At 29.4% G+C, this 19708-nt stretch overlaps 1 protein-coding gene across 1 annotated transcript; it reads left to right on the top strand.

Annotated features, from left to right (window-relative positions):
- Positions 1-7993: 7993 nt before the first annotated feature.
- LOC112777866 (uncharacterized) lies at positions 7994-12893 on the top strand. The gene is made up of 3 exons (XM_025822251.1): positions 7994-8126; positions 10132-10261; positions 12101-12893. The coding sequence occupies exons 1-3, from the start codon at positions 7994-7996 to the stop codon at positions 12891-12893; spliced, it is 1056 nt and encodes a 351-aa protein (XP_025678036.1).
- Positions 12894-19708: the final 6815 nt, after the last annotated feature.

Below are 19708 nucleotides of genomic sequence, written 5' to 3'. Positions count from 1 at the left end.
AAGGTGGAGTCGACTAGAAATACTAGTGGATGAGGCTCAGTACAGGTAAACTTTCATGCACAGCTCGCGACAAAAAGAATTTTATCTTTGTTTTGGTAATTGTAAACCCCAAATTTTCCTTCAACTTCTTGGGTTTTGCATGATTGCAGGTAGTTGATTGATTGGTTCGTGCGCAAAGCCGTACGCAACCACATATCCAGACGCTACATCATATTGCTTCTTGGAGTTCAAGGCCCAATCAGAGAGTCCTTGCCATTATTATTCAACTCTACAGAGAAAATGTGGATACTTACTTCAGGGAGAAAGATTAATTCGATAAGCTCTCTATTCCATCTTCTTCTTGTGGTCAGTAAGTCGTTTACTCTATTAATTATTGAAAACATGTTGATGGATTGATTGCTGAGATTAATATGATATGGGTATGGGGGCGGCAGCTAGGGTTCTTGCCAAACATTAACATCATCTCCTAAACCTATACTCCACAACAATCCTTTTTTCACTACTTTTTTACCCTCTAAAAGACTTTGCCAGCCCCAAGAAGGATTAGTCTCCCTTTGTCTACGGTCAAAGAAGACTTATATCTAAAATACCTACCCTTTAACATTTTGCTAAGTAGTGCATTAGGATTAACAACCAATCTCCAAAATTATTTTTCAAGCAGAGCCAAATTTTGTGCACGCATATCTTTGAAACCCAATTTTCTTTCTCTTTTGGGTTTTGTCATTTTGTCCCAACTAATCCATGATATTTTCCTTTCAGTGCCTCTCTGACCCCACCATAATTGTGTTAAAAAAATCTTGTGAATCTCATCTATAAGTGAATCAGATAGCTTAAAATAGGATAGACTATACATAGGCATTGCTTCTCCAACAACCTTAATTAGGACATGTCTTTCACCTGCTGATAATAGATTTCTCTTCCAAGATTGTACCTTCTTTTGTATTTTATCTTTGATGGCTCAAAAAGTGACTTTTTTATATCTTTGTACAGTTGATGGGAGGCTTATATATTTATCTTGGACCCTATATGGCCAATATTCAAAATTTTTGCTAGTTGATGTCTAATATGGAGCGGAGTATTATGACTGAAGAAGACTACTGACTTACTTAGGTTGACTTTTTGTCCACTAACCATCTCATAGTCATAGAGTAGAGTCATGATATTAGCACATGATTTTTCTGATGCTTTACAGAATAAAATGGAGTCATCTGCAAAGAGAAGGTGGTTAACAGCCGGACTTCTTTTGTGAATCTGAATTCCCTGAATAATCTTGTTTTGCTCTTCTCTGTGTAGCAGAAAGGAAAGTCGTTCTACACAAAAGAGGAAAAGATACAGTAATAGGGGACGGATACCCCTACTTGGCCTAAAAAAGTCAAAAGGTTGGCCCTCCACAATTATAGAGTAAGAAACAGTAAAAACCAATTCTTTGATCCATGTTATCCATCTAGTATCAAAATTCATCCTCTCCATAATGAACCACAGAAAATACCACTCCACTCTATCGTAGGCCTTACACATATCTAGCTTTAGAGCCATTTCATTCACCAAACACGATCTTTTTAACTTAAGATAATGCATGTACTCATGAACTATTAGAATATTATCAGATATTAACCTTTCTTTCAAGAAAGCACTTTGATTAGGACTCACAATATTATTCACAAGTGATTGTAGTCTATGAACAAGTACTTTTGATATAACTTGTAAAAGACTGATGAAAGACTAATAGGTGTAACCTATGATATATCTCTGACATCTGGGATCTTGGGTATTAAATAGATTTGAATGTGGTTGAAACTTTTTAAAATTTTTCCATCTCTAAAGAAACTATAAACAACCCTGTGCACATCGTTACTTATAACATCCTAGAAAAATTGATAAAATTTGGCTGTGAATCCATTATTTCTTGGAGCACTCTGAGCGCAAACACTAAATGTAACTCTCTTAGTCTCTTCAAGTGAAACTGGTCTCAGTAGCTTATGTTTCATATTAAGTGTAATCATAGGTCTGAAATCCTCAAAAAGTGTTCTCGAATCAGTTTGGTTGGCAGCCATAAAAATTTCTGAAAATAGGATTCAGCCACCTTTGCTATACTTGCTGGATCAGAAGCGACTTCTCCATCTTCTCCAGCTAGTCCCCAGATTTTATTCTTTCGATTTGTAGATTAGAACCTTTGATGGAAGAACTTTGTGTTGCTGTCTCGTTCTTTCAACCATTTACATCTAGACTTCTCCTTCCAATAACTTTCTTCTCTCATCTCTTTCTCTAATCTGTTCTTAAGTTCAATCAACTCGCTGCCTCCAAAGATACACTCGGCCCTTTTTCCTTCCAGCTGCAAACTAGTATTTTCGAATTGGACTGAGATTGTTGCTACCACTGTACTAGTCTGTGCTGATATTGCTTGAGCTTCTGGGATAGAGAGTACATCGGAGAGCTTCAATGGTTAGCCCCCAAACATCTTTCACAATTCTCTTTACTTCCTCCTCGCCACACCATCTATCCTAGAACTTGAATCTTCTATTAGTCTTTCAGGTCGGGGGTCTGAATCTAGGATTAAAGGAGTATGGTCCGAACTATTTTCTATTTATCTTTTAACCACAGCCGCCCCAAACCACTCTCTCCATGTCAAACCAGACAAACAACGATCTAATCTTTCCTTTATTAACTCCTCACTAGCTCGTCTATTTGACCACATGAACTCATAACATATCATACCGAGGTCTACTAATTGATTGTCATTAATAAAATTATTAAAATTATCAATTGAATTAGCAGATCGAAGGATACCTCTCTGTTTCTCTTCATGGCTCTTGATTGCATTGAAGTCTCCCACCACCACCACCTTTCCTTTGAATTGTGACAGATAAAAAGATATTTTATTGAATTGATCAAGCCTTTCCGTTTCATTTGTACTGACGTAAATTCCTACCAGCCTCCATTTTGCATTCTTACCCAAGCCTTTAACCACAATAATCACCGAAAAGGAATTATACGAGAGCACCTTCACATTCACAATGTCCTTCTAAGCTAGCATTAGTCCTCTTGCCAAACTATTCGGGTCAACAATAATGAGGTTTTGATACCACATGCTGTAATCTTTCTTTCCACATTTCGATGTTGATTTTTTGTTTCACTGATAAAAATCACTTTAGGAGAGTGGGATTGGTACATCCATTTAAGGTTATCGACTGTCAAGAGTCTCTCTAAATTTTGATAGTTCTATGAAAGGATTCTCATGGCGAATTGGGTGCCACTGGATGACTGGCACCCTCCACCATCTCCAAAGAAAAAACTTTTTTTCCATTAACTTCAATGATCATATTATCACAATCATCAACCTCATGAGTTCTCTTTTTATTACCACTAATATTTTCAGGTTCCACCATGCTCTTCAATCTATTGAATTATAAAGTGTATTTTCTTGTGCTACCATTATTTTGCTAATTTTTAGTTAGGATCTTCACTTCTTTTGCTGCTACCATTATGTTTTTCTTCTAATTATTCATCATTGTTAGGCTGGGCAGAACTAGAGCCCCCTCAGATTGGTTCTCCTTGTCACCATGCAACTCTTCTTGAGTTGGAATTTTAGTATACCGCTCTCTTTTTATTTTGTCTCTTATATTCAGGCCTAAGAGACCTTCAATCAAACAGTCTGGCATAGATTTTTTTTTTTTTTGCATATATTTTGATTGAGATGACTCTCTCTATTATCATTGTTCTTGTGCTCTTCTTTAATCTCCACTCAAATTTCAATTTGGTACGCTTTAATCCAATCTCCCACCTTTTCCTCCTTCAATCTATTCTCCCGTGAATCAACTATAAAAAGTGGGCAGATTTTATGATTGTGTCCTATTCTAACACAATAGGGACTGACCATTCTAAGTCTCTCGTATTATAATACTATCAAAAGTAGAATTTTTTCTGTGCCAACAATCATGAGCGTGTCTTTAATCGGCCTATTCTCCTCAATTTTTACCCTCACTTTTATAATGTATGCATCTCTTCCTTTGACATCAAAATGACCGACATCCAACACCTTTTCTAACCCTTCACCTAATTTTTGAGCCATCTCCAGAATTTTAAAACTTTCAAACAAATCTCAAAATTAAATTCATACTAAAATTCGAGTAATTAATTGATCTTTCACTCGTACACTCTTTTTCTATCGCCGAACATACAATGTATAATCTTTAAAGAACAAAAAAAAAAAATCATTTTTCACTCCCAATACATCCCATTCTCTATCAAAAGAGAATTAAAATTAATTTTTTCCACTCTCCGCCATTCGAAATTCTTCTGAACGTTTCCATATTCTTCGTAGTGCCCCATCTATGTGGTACCAAAATGGCTTTTAAAATCCCTAGAGAAACTTGTATTCTTAGTTACCTACTTATTTTGATAATCATATATGGCTTGCCAAACGGCCAAACACTATCTTATTTTTCTCTCTAAACTTATACTTGCACACAAAAAAAAATTAAAATAGGAATGTTTGCACGGAATACATAGACATCATCCCAGCGAACTTCTTTCGCTGTTCTGAAAATGTTGATCGTAATTAATATTTCCTTCACTATCTAAGGTATGGGAAATGGATATATAGTTATATGATCAATGAGAAATCCCAGATTACTTAGCTTCTATTATCGTACAGACAGAAAACGAAAGTTATAATTATTGAAAGCTGTGTTGGCTTATCGTACATCTAAAATATGTGGCTTTTGCCCAAAATTATCATAAGATCCATCATTGATAACGATGACCAAGTTCTTCATCACTATATGTGGTAGTATCTCAAAAATATAAATTATTAGGCAGCAAAATGAACCTCCAACCATGTAAATGGTTAAAGAACGAGAGATGAAATAGGTTAAAAAATTTTCTTCGTTTGATTGTACGAAGGGATTATGCGTATTCACACGGAGATTAATTCTTATTATCAACTTATAGTCTAATGAAAATATGATTTGAATTAAAAAATTCTTGTTCAAATTTACAACTCTTTGTACTAATTTTTTTTTCAAAAATTAAATTCACATATATTTATATGAGAAATTCTCCACATACAAGTATTTTTTTTATACAAGTCTTTATAAATACACATCCTTCTTCTTGCACACGTTCTTCTTCCTCTTCCTCTTCTTTTTCTTCTTTTTCTTCTTTTCTTTCGTTTCTTGTCTTCTATTTCTTCTTTTTCAACCATTACTGCACATTTTCACTGCACCTTCTTTTTCTTCTTACTGCACGTTCTTCTTCCTCTTCTTCTTTTTCTTCTTCTTTTTTTCGTTTCTTGCCTTCTCTTTCTCCTTCTTCATTTACGTGCTTTTCTTTCTGTTTTCTTTCTTCGTTATTCTCGATTTCCATTGTTTTTTGACATCAAGCTCTGAAATCGTTTTTGAAGAAGAAGAAACAGCAAAAGATGAGGAGGAGAAAGAGAAAGAGTTATGAATTATGCATAAGGTGTACTTCAACGATTTTTGGGTGTATTTCTTAAATCTTTTGGGTGTAGTTTTTGTAATCTTTTGGGTGTATTTCTGTAATTCTTTGGGTGTATTTCTATAATTGTTTGGGTGAATTCCTGTAATCGTTTGGGTGTATTTCTATAATCCTTTGGGTATATTTCTGTAATCGTTTGTGTGTATTTCTGTAATCGTTTTGGTGTATTTCTGAAGTTCCATTATCTTCAAATTTGACAAGAAACTCGTTTTCATAGAGGAAGAAGAAGAAGAGTCGTTTATAATGCATGGTGAGTAGCGCATTTTGGAACAGGAAGTGATTGAATAACGTGCGTTTATTTACTCTTGAATGTGGGAGTGTAATGCGTGTTTTTTGTTGGGCTTGTGCCAACTTATAAGACTTGTAAGCCAAAAAGACTTGTATATGTAGCAGGCCCCTATTTATATATGTAGAGATAAAAAAACAAATTGTGTGTTATCTTTTTCGAGTAGTGCCTTTACATGATTACATATATATAGTATGATATGCATGTTATTCTTAATTTTAATTTTTGAATTTAAATCTTATTTTATTTTAGATTTGAATTTATCTTATTTAAATTAAAATTTTATAAATCAAATCACACCTCAATTTAAAATACATTTAATTAGAATCTTATGCAAATTTAAAATTTAAATTTTAAAACTCATTAATTATTCTTAATCATCATTTAACATTCTCATTTAACATTCTCATGAATTATCACTTTTATTATATTTTTTATGCTAGAAAAAAGATATAATAACATTCTATTTGATTTAAGAAAATCATTTTCTTGGGATCAAATAAAATTAATAATTAAATAATTCTTTATCAACATAAAGATTACAATACTTATTAGTGTGTAATCTCATAAATTTAACACCATGTGCGTAGTAAATATTCATATTAAATTTATTAATTAAAATTAGTGTCTAACAACACTCTTCAGTGATCCAATAATATAAAATGATATATTTTTACTAATTAAAATAAAAAAATAACAGAATATATATAATTTCTGTTATCTTTTCAACTTGTGGTTAACCCTTAGAATATGATTTATACAATTGTCAAACTCTAACATATTATCATTATTATAATGAATTAAGAATGTCCTAAGAAATTTATTTTTTAATAATTCAATTCCCTTAGCCAAGGCTTTATTAATTCACTCATTATAATCATATAGTTCGAATTTTTTATCAAGAGTTAATAAATTTTTTATTAACTAATCATTAATTCTACAAGTATTTAAATCACACCCAATCATTAATAAATTTTGTGTTAATTACCATAATAGTTGCAAGTTAGACAAAACTCTAATATCATGTTTATTATAAAAATTTTCTATTGACAAATATACAGTAATTATAATTCTTAAAAATTTTTAGAGTAAACTAATTCAATAATCATATATGATATATCTCTATATGTGTCATGTATATATAATTTACTAAATAAAATTTATTAGTCTTCATCCAATAAAAATTTATATATATATATATGAATTATTAATATATTTTTAATAATTATATGATAAAAAATAATTTAAATTGAACTATAAAAATTTATTACTCAATATTATTATTTCTATACTAATGATAATTTTTTAAATTTATTCAAAGATTTTATTATATTAATTTTTTGTTAAATAATAATAATAAATTATTTCACCCACGATATATTATATTGTGAACATACATTCCCGACAAATATGTTAATGCATTTTAGTACTATTTCACTTGCTAGAAAAGGAGGAGTATTTTATATAAAATAAAGATATTAAGAGTCAATACTTTTTATTAATATTAGTTAATAATTTATTTTTATATTATTAAAATTTATAATTTATAATTTAAAAATTTAATTAATTTTTTTTTTAAAGACATCAGGATTTGAAATCCAAACAAAAAAAAAGAAAATTAGACAGAAATAATTCTAAAAAAAAAAGTTCTAATAAAATCTGCATAAAAATAAAAAAAATAGACGAGGACTATGTAACATTATTATTCTTATAAAATATTAAATAAGAGCATGAACTTAGTAATAATAAACAGGACCATGAACGTAACATGGGAAGTCCTATGTAGTAATAATAAACAGGACCATATAGAAACGTAACGTAACATGGGACATGCATGATTGACATTTGACCCACATATTTACTATACGAGGTTCTCGCCGACAGTGGGTGAGCTACCACTGTATCATTCATAGACACTCTACGTGGCACAATCTTCCACCGTTCATATCTCACAATCAATAATAAACACACCCTTATAAATCACTCACATTCCTCTGCCTTTCTACAATTCAATTCACATTCACACACAAATTTCTTGCATGCATCCTTTAGTTCTCCTTCTTCTCAATCTTTCAAAACCCTAATTATATGTAGCCATTGCATTGGTATTTTTCTTGATTGTAGTGCCACTTGTAAATAATAATATAAATAGGTAGAAAATTAATTTAGTGGATATAATAGATTATTTCTTGATCATTCTTCTAATTCAATATGGGAAGGGCTCCTTGTTGTGAAAAAGTGGGGTTGAAGAAGGGAAAGTGGACAGAAGAGGAGGATGAACTATTAACAAAGTATATAAAAGCCAATGGTGAAGGTTCATGGAGGTCATTGCCCAAAAATGCAGGTTGGTATTATCACTTTATTAATTAGTTAAATATCTTTTTAGTGCTATTTAATTACTACTTTTCTTAGTTTTATTACTTTGTTTTATTTGGGGTTCTTAGTTTTATTACTTTGTTTTATTGGGGGCGCGCGCGGGGGTGGGGGATTAAAGAGTTTGTATTAGGATAAATTAAATGGTGGAAACTCAGGTGCAGTCAACTTTACGTGAAGTTGATAATTGAAAGCCGTTAGATGATTTGATTAAATTTTCTTCTAACGGCTCTCAATTATCAACTTCACGTGAAATCAACTGCACTTGAGTTTTCACCAAATTAAATTAATAATTTTATCTTAATTTATTTCGGTTAGTAAAATTTATCTTATTAATTTTTCAAAATATTTATATATTTTAAGGGGAGATACCATCATACCAATGTTATGCTTAACTATATTATTGTGTAGTAGTGTTGCATGTCTTTCATAAAAATATATATATGATTTTTTAATTACCTGAATTTCAATGTAATATGTAGATATGTAGATAGATATACACATATTTGTTTCCATTATTAATTTATATTCCCCCGGCCACATCTTCTAAAAATAATATGTAGTGAAAACTATAATTCATCCATTTAAATTTTTCTTATTTAATTTGCGGTTTAATTACATCCAAAATGTTTAAAATGTGTATGCGGATACTTTAACATATAAAAATATATTTCAATTTTTTTTCATATGTCTTTTATTGACAAATTATCCTTTAGTAACAATTATTTTTCTAAAAAAATATTTAGCAATTTCAAGATGTCGAACGAATTGTGTATAGAACAAAATTCGAGAGAATTAATTATAGCTTTCCTTCTATTTATTCACTATTTTCCCTGCATTACTTAATGAAGTTGTTGGAATCTTCAAAGCTTGTTGGTGGGGAGCACATACACTGACGATTGTTGTACATAAATATATGTCTTGTTTAATCTCTATGTTATTTTGACAAAATTTAAATTTTAATCTCTGTTATTTTAGAGAGCTATATTTTATATTAATTCTTTTAACATTAATAGTTCTGATAATAATTCTTTAGATGTTAATTAGTCAAAGGATGGTTTTTAATAAAATTTTTAAAAATTATTTATTGTTCCATTTTAAATTCATAAATTTATAAAAATGTAGATTTTCTGAAATTTAAACTAAAGCATAAAAATTAGATTTCTATTCATATTTATTTTGATTTTTTTATATTTTACTTGAATTTAAATAGAGATATTTTTTTATTGACATTTATTACAGAGTATTGACATTTATGTTTTAAAATTAATATAAAATAAATAAATAATTAACTTAAAAGTAGAAAATATCAATAATCAGTACAAGTAGTTATTCGATTTACATATATATGATGTATTAGTATATGCTGTATTAGTAGTAAATCAAATCTAGTTTATTCGATTTATTACTGATATAACATATACATGTTAAATCGAATTCAATTGATTTCATTTACTACTAAAAAATGTACATAGAATCATTCAAAACATGATTATTGTAATGAAAATTAAAATAGAATATTGGTGTAATTTTGAGGCTGAAATAATTTATTAGTGTGTTTTATCCTAAAAAATTATACAAACCAATTCAATTAAAAACTTTTATCCTTAAACTTCGAATTTACGTAGTATATATATAATTAAGTTAGTTTTTGAAGATGAAGGTGGTGAGAAAGGTGGCCACGCAAACTGAGGATGGTGATGATTTGATGGGAGAGGGGTTTGTGTGTATATAATTATTAGAGTTCTAATTTATTATTTTAATTATCTCTTAATACTTAAATGAGTAATATGTTATTTTTAAAAATATAAAAAGAATGAAAATTTAAAATTTTTATTTAAAAATTTTTAAAAAATAAATAAGAGAATGAATCATGACTTTTAATATTTTTTATTTTTATGATATATATAGTCTTCCTTAATGAAGCGAAAAATTGGGTTGTTAATAATGATGAGGATGTTTTTGGGGTTGTGAAGGATTATTAAGATGTGGTAAGAGTTGCAGACTGAGGTGGGTTAACTATTTGAAAGGTGGCATCAAAAGAGGGAACTTTTCAGCTGAAGAGGAAGACACCATCGTCAACTTGCAAGCTTCTTTTGGCAACAGGTTTGTCCCCATAACAACATTCATCCATAAATAATTATAAAACCAAAGAGGATATTAAAACCACTTCATTAAATTTGGAGAATGTTTTAGAATACTTGAGGTGCCGCAAGTAACAAATTTAAGGTAGTGGTAGTTTCTAAAGATTAGAGCCCCGAATTTAAGAATTGTGTTTAATGGTAAGAATGTTTGAGATATAAAATTTTAGTTCTTTTTTTTAGTATTTTTAGAAAGTGAGGATAAAAGAAATTGAAATTTCTACAATTAGGTGGAAAACTAAAATTTTAATAATATTTATTTTTAAAAATATCTTTATATAATTTTTTAATTTTCATTTTACCTCTTTTACCATTTTCAACTCTCCAACTTCACTTTTATTTTACTCCTGATTTCTCACTTCATCGCAGTAGTTATTTTCATCAAATAGAATATTGAGACATAATTCAATCTTTTTTTTCTTAACGCTACTTAAGGCTATATTTAGTTTCGAGGATAAGATAAGACAAGATAAAATAAGGAGAACATAACAAAAAAGACAGAGATACAAAAATTAGTAGTATTTTATATTTTATTTGATGATAAATTGAATATAAAATAAAAAATATAATTTATCTTCATTTTTTCATCACAACAAATTTAGAATAAAAAATATAATTATAAAAATTTGATTGTGATAATAAAAAAAAAATTAAGTTGTGTATTTGTTTAGTGTTTCAGTATCACAGAAAAGATACAAAATATACTAATTCAAAATTATATAAAATAATATCGTCTCTATTTATATCTCATCTGACAAATACGATTTTATAGCTGGTTTTTATGAACAAACACAGCCTAAGAGAACAATATTTGTAATATTCTTGAAATATTTTTTTATTTTTTGTGTTTTAGTAATAGTATTTTTAATTTGGTACGTGGGAATTAAAGAAAAGAGTTTCAATTAAAAAAAAATTAGCAAAAGAATCCTTAACATTCTATTGAGTTACTAATTAGCTAATCTTTCCTGTTGTCCTCATCCCTCAATAGTGAAACATGCTGCATTCTATCCGTAGAGAACTCATATCAACCTAAGTCTTATATGTCCTATATACTTATTTGTTCTATGTATATATAATAAATAAAATAAAATAGTTAAAATTCTGTTTTCTATTTTTTTTTCATAGAAAATCTTAAAAGTAAAAAATACTAAAATAAAAATATAAAATAGAAACACATACTAAATAAAGATGCATTTGTATCACTTTTTATTTAGCAATTAATTAAAGAGCATTTAAAAATGCGTATAAAAATATAAATTAAATACAATAATATAATATATTTTTGTCAACATATATCCAGCAGACCAGCACTCGCATATATTTTCTTAAAAAAAGGTATAAAACAATCATCAATAAAAAAATAGACTACAGGTTCACACATTTGAATTTTAAAAATTAAAGGAGACAGCGAAATAATTAATTTTTTAAAAAAAAAATTAAATATGTGAAAAATCTTAGCTAAAATAAATTTATTGACTATATATTAACTAAAAAATGTTAATCACCTAAATTTTCTTATTGCAATTCAGGTGTGCATTAGTCAAATATTTCTCTATAAAAACTTTTTGACAAATATAAGTGAATTATATATGAATTTAATTTTAATATATTGATAGTATAAAAAAAATTATACAGTAATTTAATTATATTTATTTTTTATATCAATGTAACCGAAAATTTTTTTATAGACATATCATTACGTGTATATAAATAATATACAAAAAATAATTATAGACTTAATTATATTTCATATTTTAACCTATATTCTTACGATTGAAATTCTCTTGGGCTTGAATTGGTTTAGGTGGGCAACGATAGCAAGCCATTTGCCAGGAAGAACAGACAACGAAATAAAAAATTACTGGAACTCTAACCTCAGCAGGAAACTCTACTGTTTCCCGAGAGTAGCAACTACCATACACACTTCCCTCCCAGGCTTCACCGATGTCCTTCCTCCTAAGCCAAGACCACGTGGCATCAGATCAAGCCGTTCGTCCATCATCATCAAGAATAACACACAAAACCCTAAAGACACCGCACCTCACAAGAACAAACATGAAGACTTTCTTATCCCAGCACCTTCAACTCCTTTCATATATAGTGAGGCTTTGTTCAACACCATGGAGGATTTCATGGTCTTGGACATGGACTTGGATTTCATGAAGTTTAGCACCACGGTGTTGAAAGCAGAAGACGATGGGGAAGAAGAAAAAGTACACTGGACAACAATGTATGAGAAACAAATGATAGATGAACAAGTTGACCATAAGGTTGGAATCTTAAATGAAGAAAGCATCAGTACTAGCAATAATAGTTTGGGTGTGGACCAAACTAGAGAGGGTAGTAGTAATGATAATGTGAATAACAAGATGAGCTCCAATGGGGAAAGTGGAGAGTGCTGGAAAGTGGGAATAAATGAGAATAATCATCACTTGGATATAGAGAGTATTATGGACTTTAATAATGGGTCTGTGAATAGAGAGAACTTGCTGACATGGCTGTGGGAAGATGATTGGGAAAGTGATTGCATTAAATTGGCAGAGATGTTGGGTCCCCATAATCAAATTGATGATATCGTTTCCTGGTTACTCTCATGACACTTTCTATCATTTTTTATACTCAAAAATAAATAAAAAATTTCATATTCTTGCACAAATATTTATTTATTTATATTTTATTTTTTTAGGAAAATTATTCTAAAATATCGTTAGGAAGATTTAATTAAGTGTTTGCTACGGTATGATGATAAATTCATACGTACCGATATGTTTAAAATATGGACAAATAATAACAATCCACGTGGAATTTATTTTCCACATCAACATTTATTTTTTATTTAATATATAAAAAGTCTTAAACATCATTCTTTTATTTGATTAGACAAAAATATCCTTTTAAATTAACGAAATTTTAAAATTCAATTAATCCTAATTTTATAGTTTCAAATAATTTAAACAACAAAATAAAAACATATTAAAAAAACAAAAAATCAAAATTTCTTCATCTTCTCCAATTTCTCTAATCATTCGTGCCCCCTCTAAGCAAAACATATAAAAAAAAAACAAAAAACCAATCGTTCTTCATCTTCTCCAATTACCCCTCTCAAGCAAAGTAGTAAAAATCCCAAACCAAAACCCTAGGTTCTTCGCCGCTGCCTGGATCACAAGTTTTATCATCGCCTAAAGTGTTTGATCTAACATAGTCCCTCACATCTTGCATGTTTGATTTAAGAGCTGGTGTGGAGCTCAAATGCGACGTGTGCCCAATCTCTTTAGAGGTAGAACCTTTGCTTGTATGGCCAATGTTGAGGCTTAATCGACGAAAAGGTGAAGAATTTCTTGACTTTTCAGGCATTACTTTTGGGTCTGATCCCTGACGAGGCTCATTTGTAAATGAAGTGGTGCCTATGGACGGCGGCGGCAAAGAACCTAGGATTTTGGTTTGGGACTTTTACTGCTTTGTTTTAGATGGGTAATTGGAGAAGATGAAAAACGATCGATTTTTTATTTTTTTTAATATATTTTGCTTAGAGGGGGCACGAATGATTAGAGAAATTGGAGAAGATGAAGAAATTTTGATTTTTTTGTTTTTTTAATATGTTTTTGTTTTGTTGTTTAAATTGTTTGAAACTATAAAATTAGGATTAATTGAATTTTAAAATTTTGTTAATTTAAAAAGATATTTTTGTCTAATCAAAAATAAAAGAAAGATATTTAAGAATTTTTATAAAATTAAAAAAAAAAAATTTTTTATTTTTATTTAATTAAAGGGGTGTATTAGTAAAAGTGGTGATATAATATATATTTAAAAAAATAAAAATTAAATGTTGATGTGGAAAATAAATTCCACGTAGATTGTTATTATTTGTCCATATTTTAAACGTATTGGTACGTATGAATTTATCATCGTACCATAGCAAACACCAATTAATTATTAAAAAGGATCTTTAATACCAAAATTATTAAAAAGGACCAAATCTTTTTATATAATATTTAAGAAGAAGAACCAAATCTTTTTATAAGAAGATAAATATATCTTTTACAATTTGAGATCACTCCATTTTACTTCTTTCTTCCATTTGAATATATTCTCCCGTTTCGGGAGTATTTCTAAATAAATATCTTGCAACTTGATGTTATGCATAACATCTTGTTTTCTATTATCATCATCAACTTCTTCAAATATAACTTTGATTGACTCGCAGTTCGTAACCCTCAAGCAACTTAAATTCAACAATCTTCCAACCATATTATGAGGAATCACATGGACCAATTCATCACATTTCTCAATGATCAGAGTGTGTAGTTTGCCAAAAAAAATTTTATGAACTTCAGAATTCTATATTTTGCACAAACTCTTTATGTTACTCAATTTGACAGTCTTTAAATTTGGAAAAATTGCATCCTGCTTTTGGTTCACAATAACGAGCTAATTGAATTAGCAATTATGCTAATATGCTAAATACATTTCCTGCATTCAAAGTGCAAACAACTCATTTGAAATTCTTTTTTCCTTTCAAAAATCCTATCAAAGCTGTAGCTAAATGGGTCATTCACCGAAAGGTGTAGAAATTAATGTGTTGTATGGATATATGAATGTAAATAAATAATTAGTAATTTAGGAAGATAAAAAATTTAGTCCTTCTTAATAATTTTGATATTAAAGGTCTTTTTTAATAATTAAATCTTCTTAACGGTCCTTTAGAATAATTTTTCTTATTTTTTTTTTATTCAAACTTTCAATAGTTGTTTAAATAGATAGATGAATTAATTACTTAATCAACTCAACTTAATTATATATTAATATTTTATGAATGGTAAATTCTATTATAATCATAATTACAGGAGCTATAAAAATTCTGAAAAGTATAAAAAAAAGTCTCACTAAAATTACATCACATATTTTTATTATTTGATATTTTTTAATTTAAAAATAAAAATTAAAAATATAATCAAATTAAAAAAATTATCAAACGATAAAAATATTTTACCTTGATTTTTTATAAAAATATTAATAATTAATAAAACCTAATAAAATATAAATACATGTGATGTTTAATTTATTTTTAATATGTATTTTTATATTCTGTATTTTACCATATATCTTATACATATCATTAATTTAGTAACTAATTTTTAATATATAAATAAATTGATTATAATTTTAAGACAAACTCTAGAGAACTAACTGGTAGAACAGTCAACTAAAAAAAAGGCCCAATAAAAAAAAGAGTACTGCTAAGGAGCCAACGGCCTAAGTGTACAATGTGTACAATGGGCTAAATCTTTGATCCATGAATAAAATGAACATCACCCATACTATCTAGAATAACCATCCGGATACCAGGGATAATAAACATCTCATGTCATAAAACCACTTATCCCAAAAGCTTAAGCTGATTTTGGGGTTTACCAAGGATCAAACTTTTGATCTTTCGGATCTAGAACTCTAATACCATATCATGAAACCGCTCATCCCAAAAGCGTAACCTGACAGGACAATGTAACACTAATGATCATATCTCTAATACTTCCTAAACCTCCATTGTACACATTATACGCTTAGACCATTGGCTCCCTATACTTATTCTAAAAAAAAATCCGAAAGAGTCAAACCTTATTAATTTCACCTTCACCTCATTGACAATAAGAGAAATGATCACACAAACCCTTACCCCTCTCTATATAACCACGTGCCGTTGCTGCCGACCACCACCACATGCACGCATCGCCATCCCACGGCCGCACGCATGGACGCAACGGCCCCTCCCAATGCCGCATGCACCGCCTTCCCATCGATGCACCCACGTGCAACGTCCCCTCTCATCACTGTGGTCGCAGTGCCTTCTCTTCGCGAACGCACGCACGCCGTTGCTGTTGCTGCATGTCACCGCTAGTTGTGACTGAACAGCCAAGTAGCCAACGAAAAAGAAGGATGTCGTGTTCTACCACATCCAAACTTTGTGATTTGGTGGTATCGCTCTTCTTTTTTGTTTTGGATAATTCTTTTTACTAGTTTTGAATTTTTTTTATTTTAAATAAATTTTTTAATAATTTTAGATCTTTTGTTTATTTTCAAATGTTCTTTTTTAAATATTTTTGAATGCCTTATTTTTTTATATTTAAAAATTTAAAATAATTTTGAATTTATTTTTGTTAAATTTTAGATTTTTTTATATTTCGCATGTTTCTTTTTATTAGGAATTTTTATAATAATTTTGTAATTGTAATTTTTTTATGATAGTTTAAATACAAATTTCTTAGAAAAAAGAATGGCTAATTGATTGCGGTGGCTCAACTTGATGTTGCCCTCAAAATAACTATGAACACGCAGAAAAAGTAAGCGTAAAAAATAGAACAAGTTAACACTATAAGGTTTTTATTTATTTGTGGCAGTTTTTTTCTCTTATTTGTGGAGGTTTATAACCCCACCAAATAGTTTGTGAATGTTTCTAAAACTCCCAAAATTTAAGGTGCCACGAGGTCTTTTGTGGAGATTTTTAAAAACCTCCACAACCTATTCAGTGGGGAGTTTTTGTGTGTTTAGTGAGAGTTTTATATTAAGTTTTTGTGACGGTTTTAAATTACTTTTGTGACAGTTTAAAACCCCGCACAAATTAATTTTTAATTTAACAAAATTAACTATTTTGTGAGATTTTTAAACCTTCACAAACCCTGTAATTATTTATCTATTTTTAATTTCAAATCATTCATTAATCTCATCTCATTTACATATTCTCAAATTAAAATTTTATTTTTTAATATCAAAATTTAAAAACTAAATTTTTTATAACACAATTTCTCAATATAAGACATAACTCTCTATATAAAATCATTCTCTGAATGCCAATTTTTATCACAAAACAAAGCTAACCTCTTTATTTGAATCAGCAAGAATTAGTGAAAAAAGTACAAAATTCAGATATGATATATTATACAATAATCACCACAGTCGGACATTATTATGTACAACATATTATGAGTCTACATTCTAAAGCAACTCAGATCAGAAGCAACAAAGATGCAATAGTGATACAAACAACAGCTATGGTGGCAACAATTGAACCTTGATCAAGTGATTTCTGTAAACTTGTTCTTGAGAAATGCTGGTAAGCCAAATACACTGCAATCAATAATGAAATGATAGCCACTCCTTTTGTGTCCCTAACAAAGACAATAACATTGAATCGTTTTATGAAAAAGAGGCAATGGCTTAATGAACTCAAAACCCAAAAAGATGGATTTGCTTACCTAAATCTTATGACCTCATAAGGGGAAAGAATGACCAAGAGAAGTGCTAGAAATGGCAACTCAAGTTCACCTTGAAATAAAGATCCAGCAGAAAATTTTTCATTCAATTAGTTTTTGAAAGTATGAAGAACAAAATAAACAGAAATTATTTTAATTATTTACAGCAAAAATAAGATATTAAGCCCATCCAAAAGTTCCATCCAGGAGCTCTTTCTTTGAAAAACCAATGACTTTATCATTTGAAGAATTGGGTCTCTTTCAAAGCCAATGTTCTTAAGATAAGGTATATCTGCCAATGAGTTTTAGCTCAAGTGACATATGTTCTCCTTTCTTATTAAGAGGTCTCAAGTTCGAGTCTCATCTAGTGCAAACTTGACCAAGAAAAAGGAGATTTTATGTGTGTGTGGGTGTGGTGTGTGTGATAAGGTAGATCTGTTAGCTTCAAGCTTTTCAGATGTGGAACAACTCCTAAGCTTTCAATCTTAGCAAGCCTTTCAAGAGGCACCAATTCTCGAAAAGAACCATTATTCAAGCATAGATTCTTCATATTAGAATTGCTATAAAGGAAAGAATACAGAATTTTAGTATCCTTCAGTCTAGATAATTGAAGCTCTTCTAGATTATCCCTTCGATAATCATAGTTAGTCGATGACGTTGCATGTCTCGACTCAATTTGAATTGACTTCAAATTGTTCAGTACCTACAATGGAATAAATCATGACAGAAAAATTAATTTATTAGCATGCATAAAGTTAAATATATCAAAATGCAAATTTATGCACGTATTCTACGCTATTTTAATTGGGGTTTAGTTGTGACCATATCTTAACTTATCCGATCATGAAAAATATTTTATTTGATTTTTTTTTCAATGGTTAAAGGTTAAATCCAAAAAGGAATAAACAAAACATGTCACTAGTAATTAATAATAAAACATATATATATATATTATATATATAGACCCATAATCTTCTATCAAACCTCAGAGACATTATATTTTTATTTGATGATAATGTAAAAGAGTTTAATTCACAATCATGCCCATTAAATCTAATCAATTTTATTTTATTCTAATTTATTTTTCTTATGCTATTATGAAATAACAATAGAAATAAGACTTTAAAGGTATTGTTATTACTGTTTTAGGAAAGAGGGCAGGCTTTGTTTGTTCATCTATGATTTCTTCTCTGAATGGTTTCATGTTGTCACATTGTTCAATAGACAAGTTGTTCAATGTTAAAAAATTTATTCCATAAGCTCCTGAATAGAAGAAGAGGAGACTTCAAACTGTAATTAAAAATTAATCAAACATATTCAAGCAAAAAAAAAGGACATTTAACTTAAAAATTAAACAAATGTAATTTGCCCATCATACTCAATGCTCAAGGTAAAGCAACTGTTTAAGTTTAACCATTCCAGCAAGGTCATGCATTGATTGTTGCAAATATATAAATCATACTCAATGCTCAAGGTAAAGCAACTGTTTAAGTTTAACCATTCTAGCAAGGTCATGCATTGATTGTTGCAAATATATAAAGCAAGCTGTGCTATATTAGCCAATAATATGACAATTCACCATGAAGACTGTTATTATTGAGCCTTCTAAAAATAATTTAAGCAAATTAAACTCAAGACTTTCAATACCTGTTGCTTCTTAATTTTGGACTGCATATACTCAATTATCCCATTAATAGTCCAATTAGGAATGATATCAATCTTGGATATCAAGGAAACAATATCTCAACAGCTCCACGATTGCCCCTTGCAATCGCAACTTATATTGGCTTAACACCATCCTGAAATGCAAACAAATTCAAATTTTACTCCAAATATTAACAAAACCACAGTGTTTACAACAACCAGAAGCACTCCATTTGACAATGACGAAAAAATGAATGATACTGAAAAGTTTGGATAGATCATGGAGACACAAACTAAAGAAAGAAACTAAGATAGGATATTTTGTATCTGAGCAGAAAATAATAATAGAGACAGAGTTAAAATAAAATGAAAACAACATAAGAGTACCTGATCAACAAACAGATCCTAACAAACTCCTTAACAAGGTCTTCTCTTATACTATTAGGATAGTTCCTAGGAGGATTTTTCAAAAGAGAATGAAATGCCAATATATAGCGGAAGACTTTCAATATATTTATATT

This window comes from Arachis hypogaea, chromosome 19, assembly GCF_003086295.3.
Source record: "Arachis hypogaea cultivar Tifrunner chromosome 19, arahy.Tifrunner.gnm2.J5K5, whole genome shotgun sequence".
In the NCBI taxonomy this organism is placed as follows: domain Eukaryota; kingdom Viridiplantae; phylum Streptophyta; class Magnoliopsida; order Fabales; family Fabaceae; genus Arachis; species Arachis hypogaea.
The sequence above is the reverse complement of the archived record's forward strand: the minus strand, read 5'-3'. Positions and strand labels throughout refer to the sequence as shown.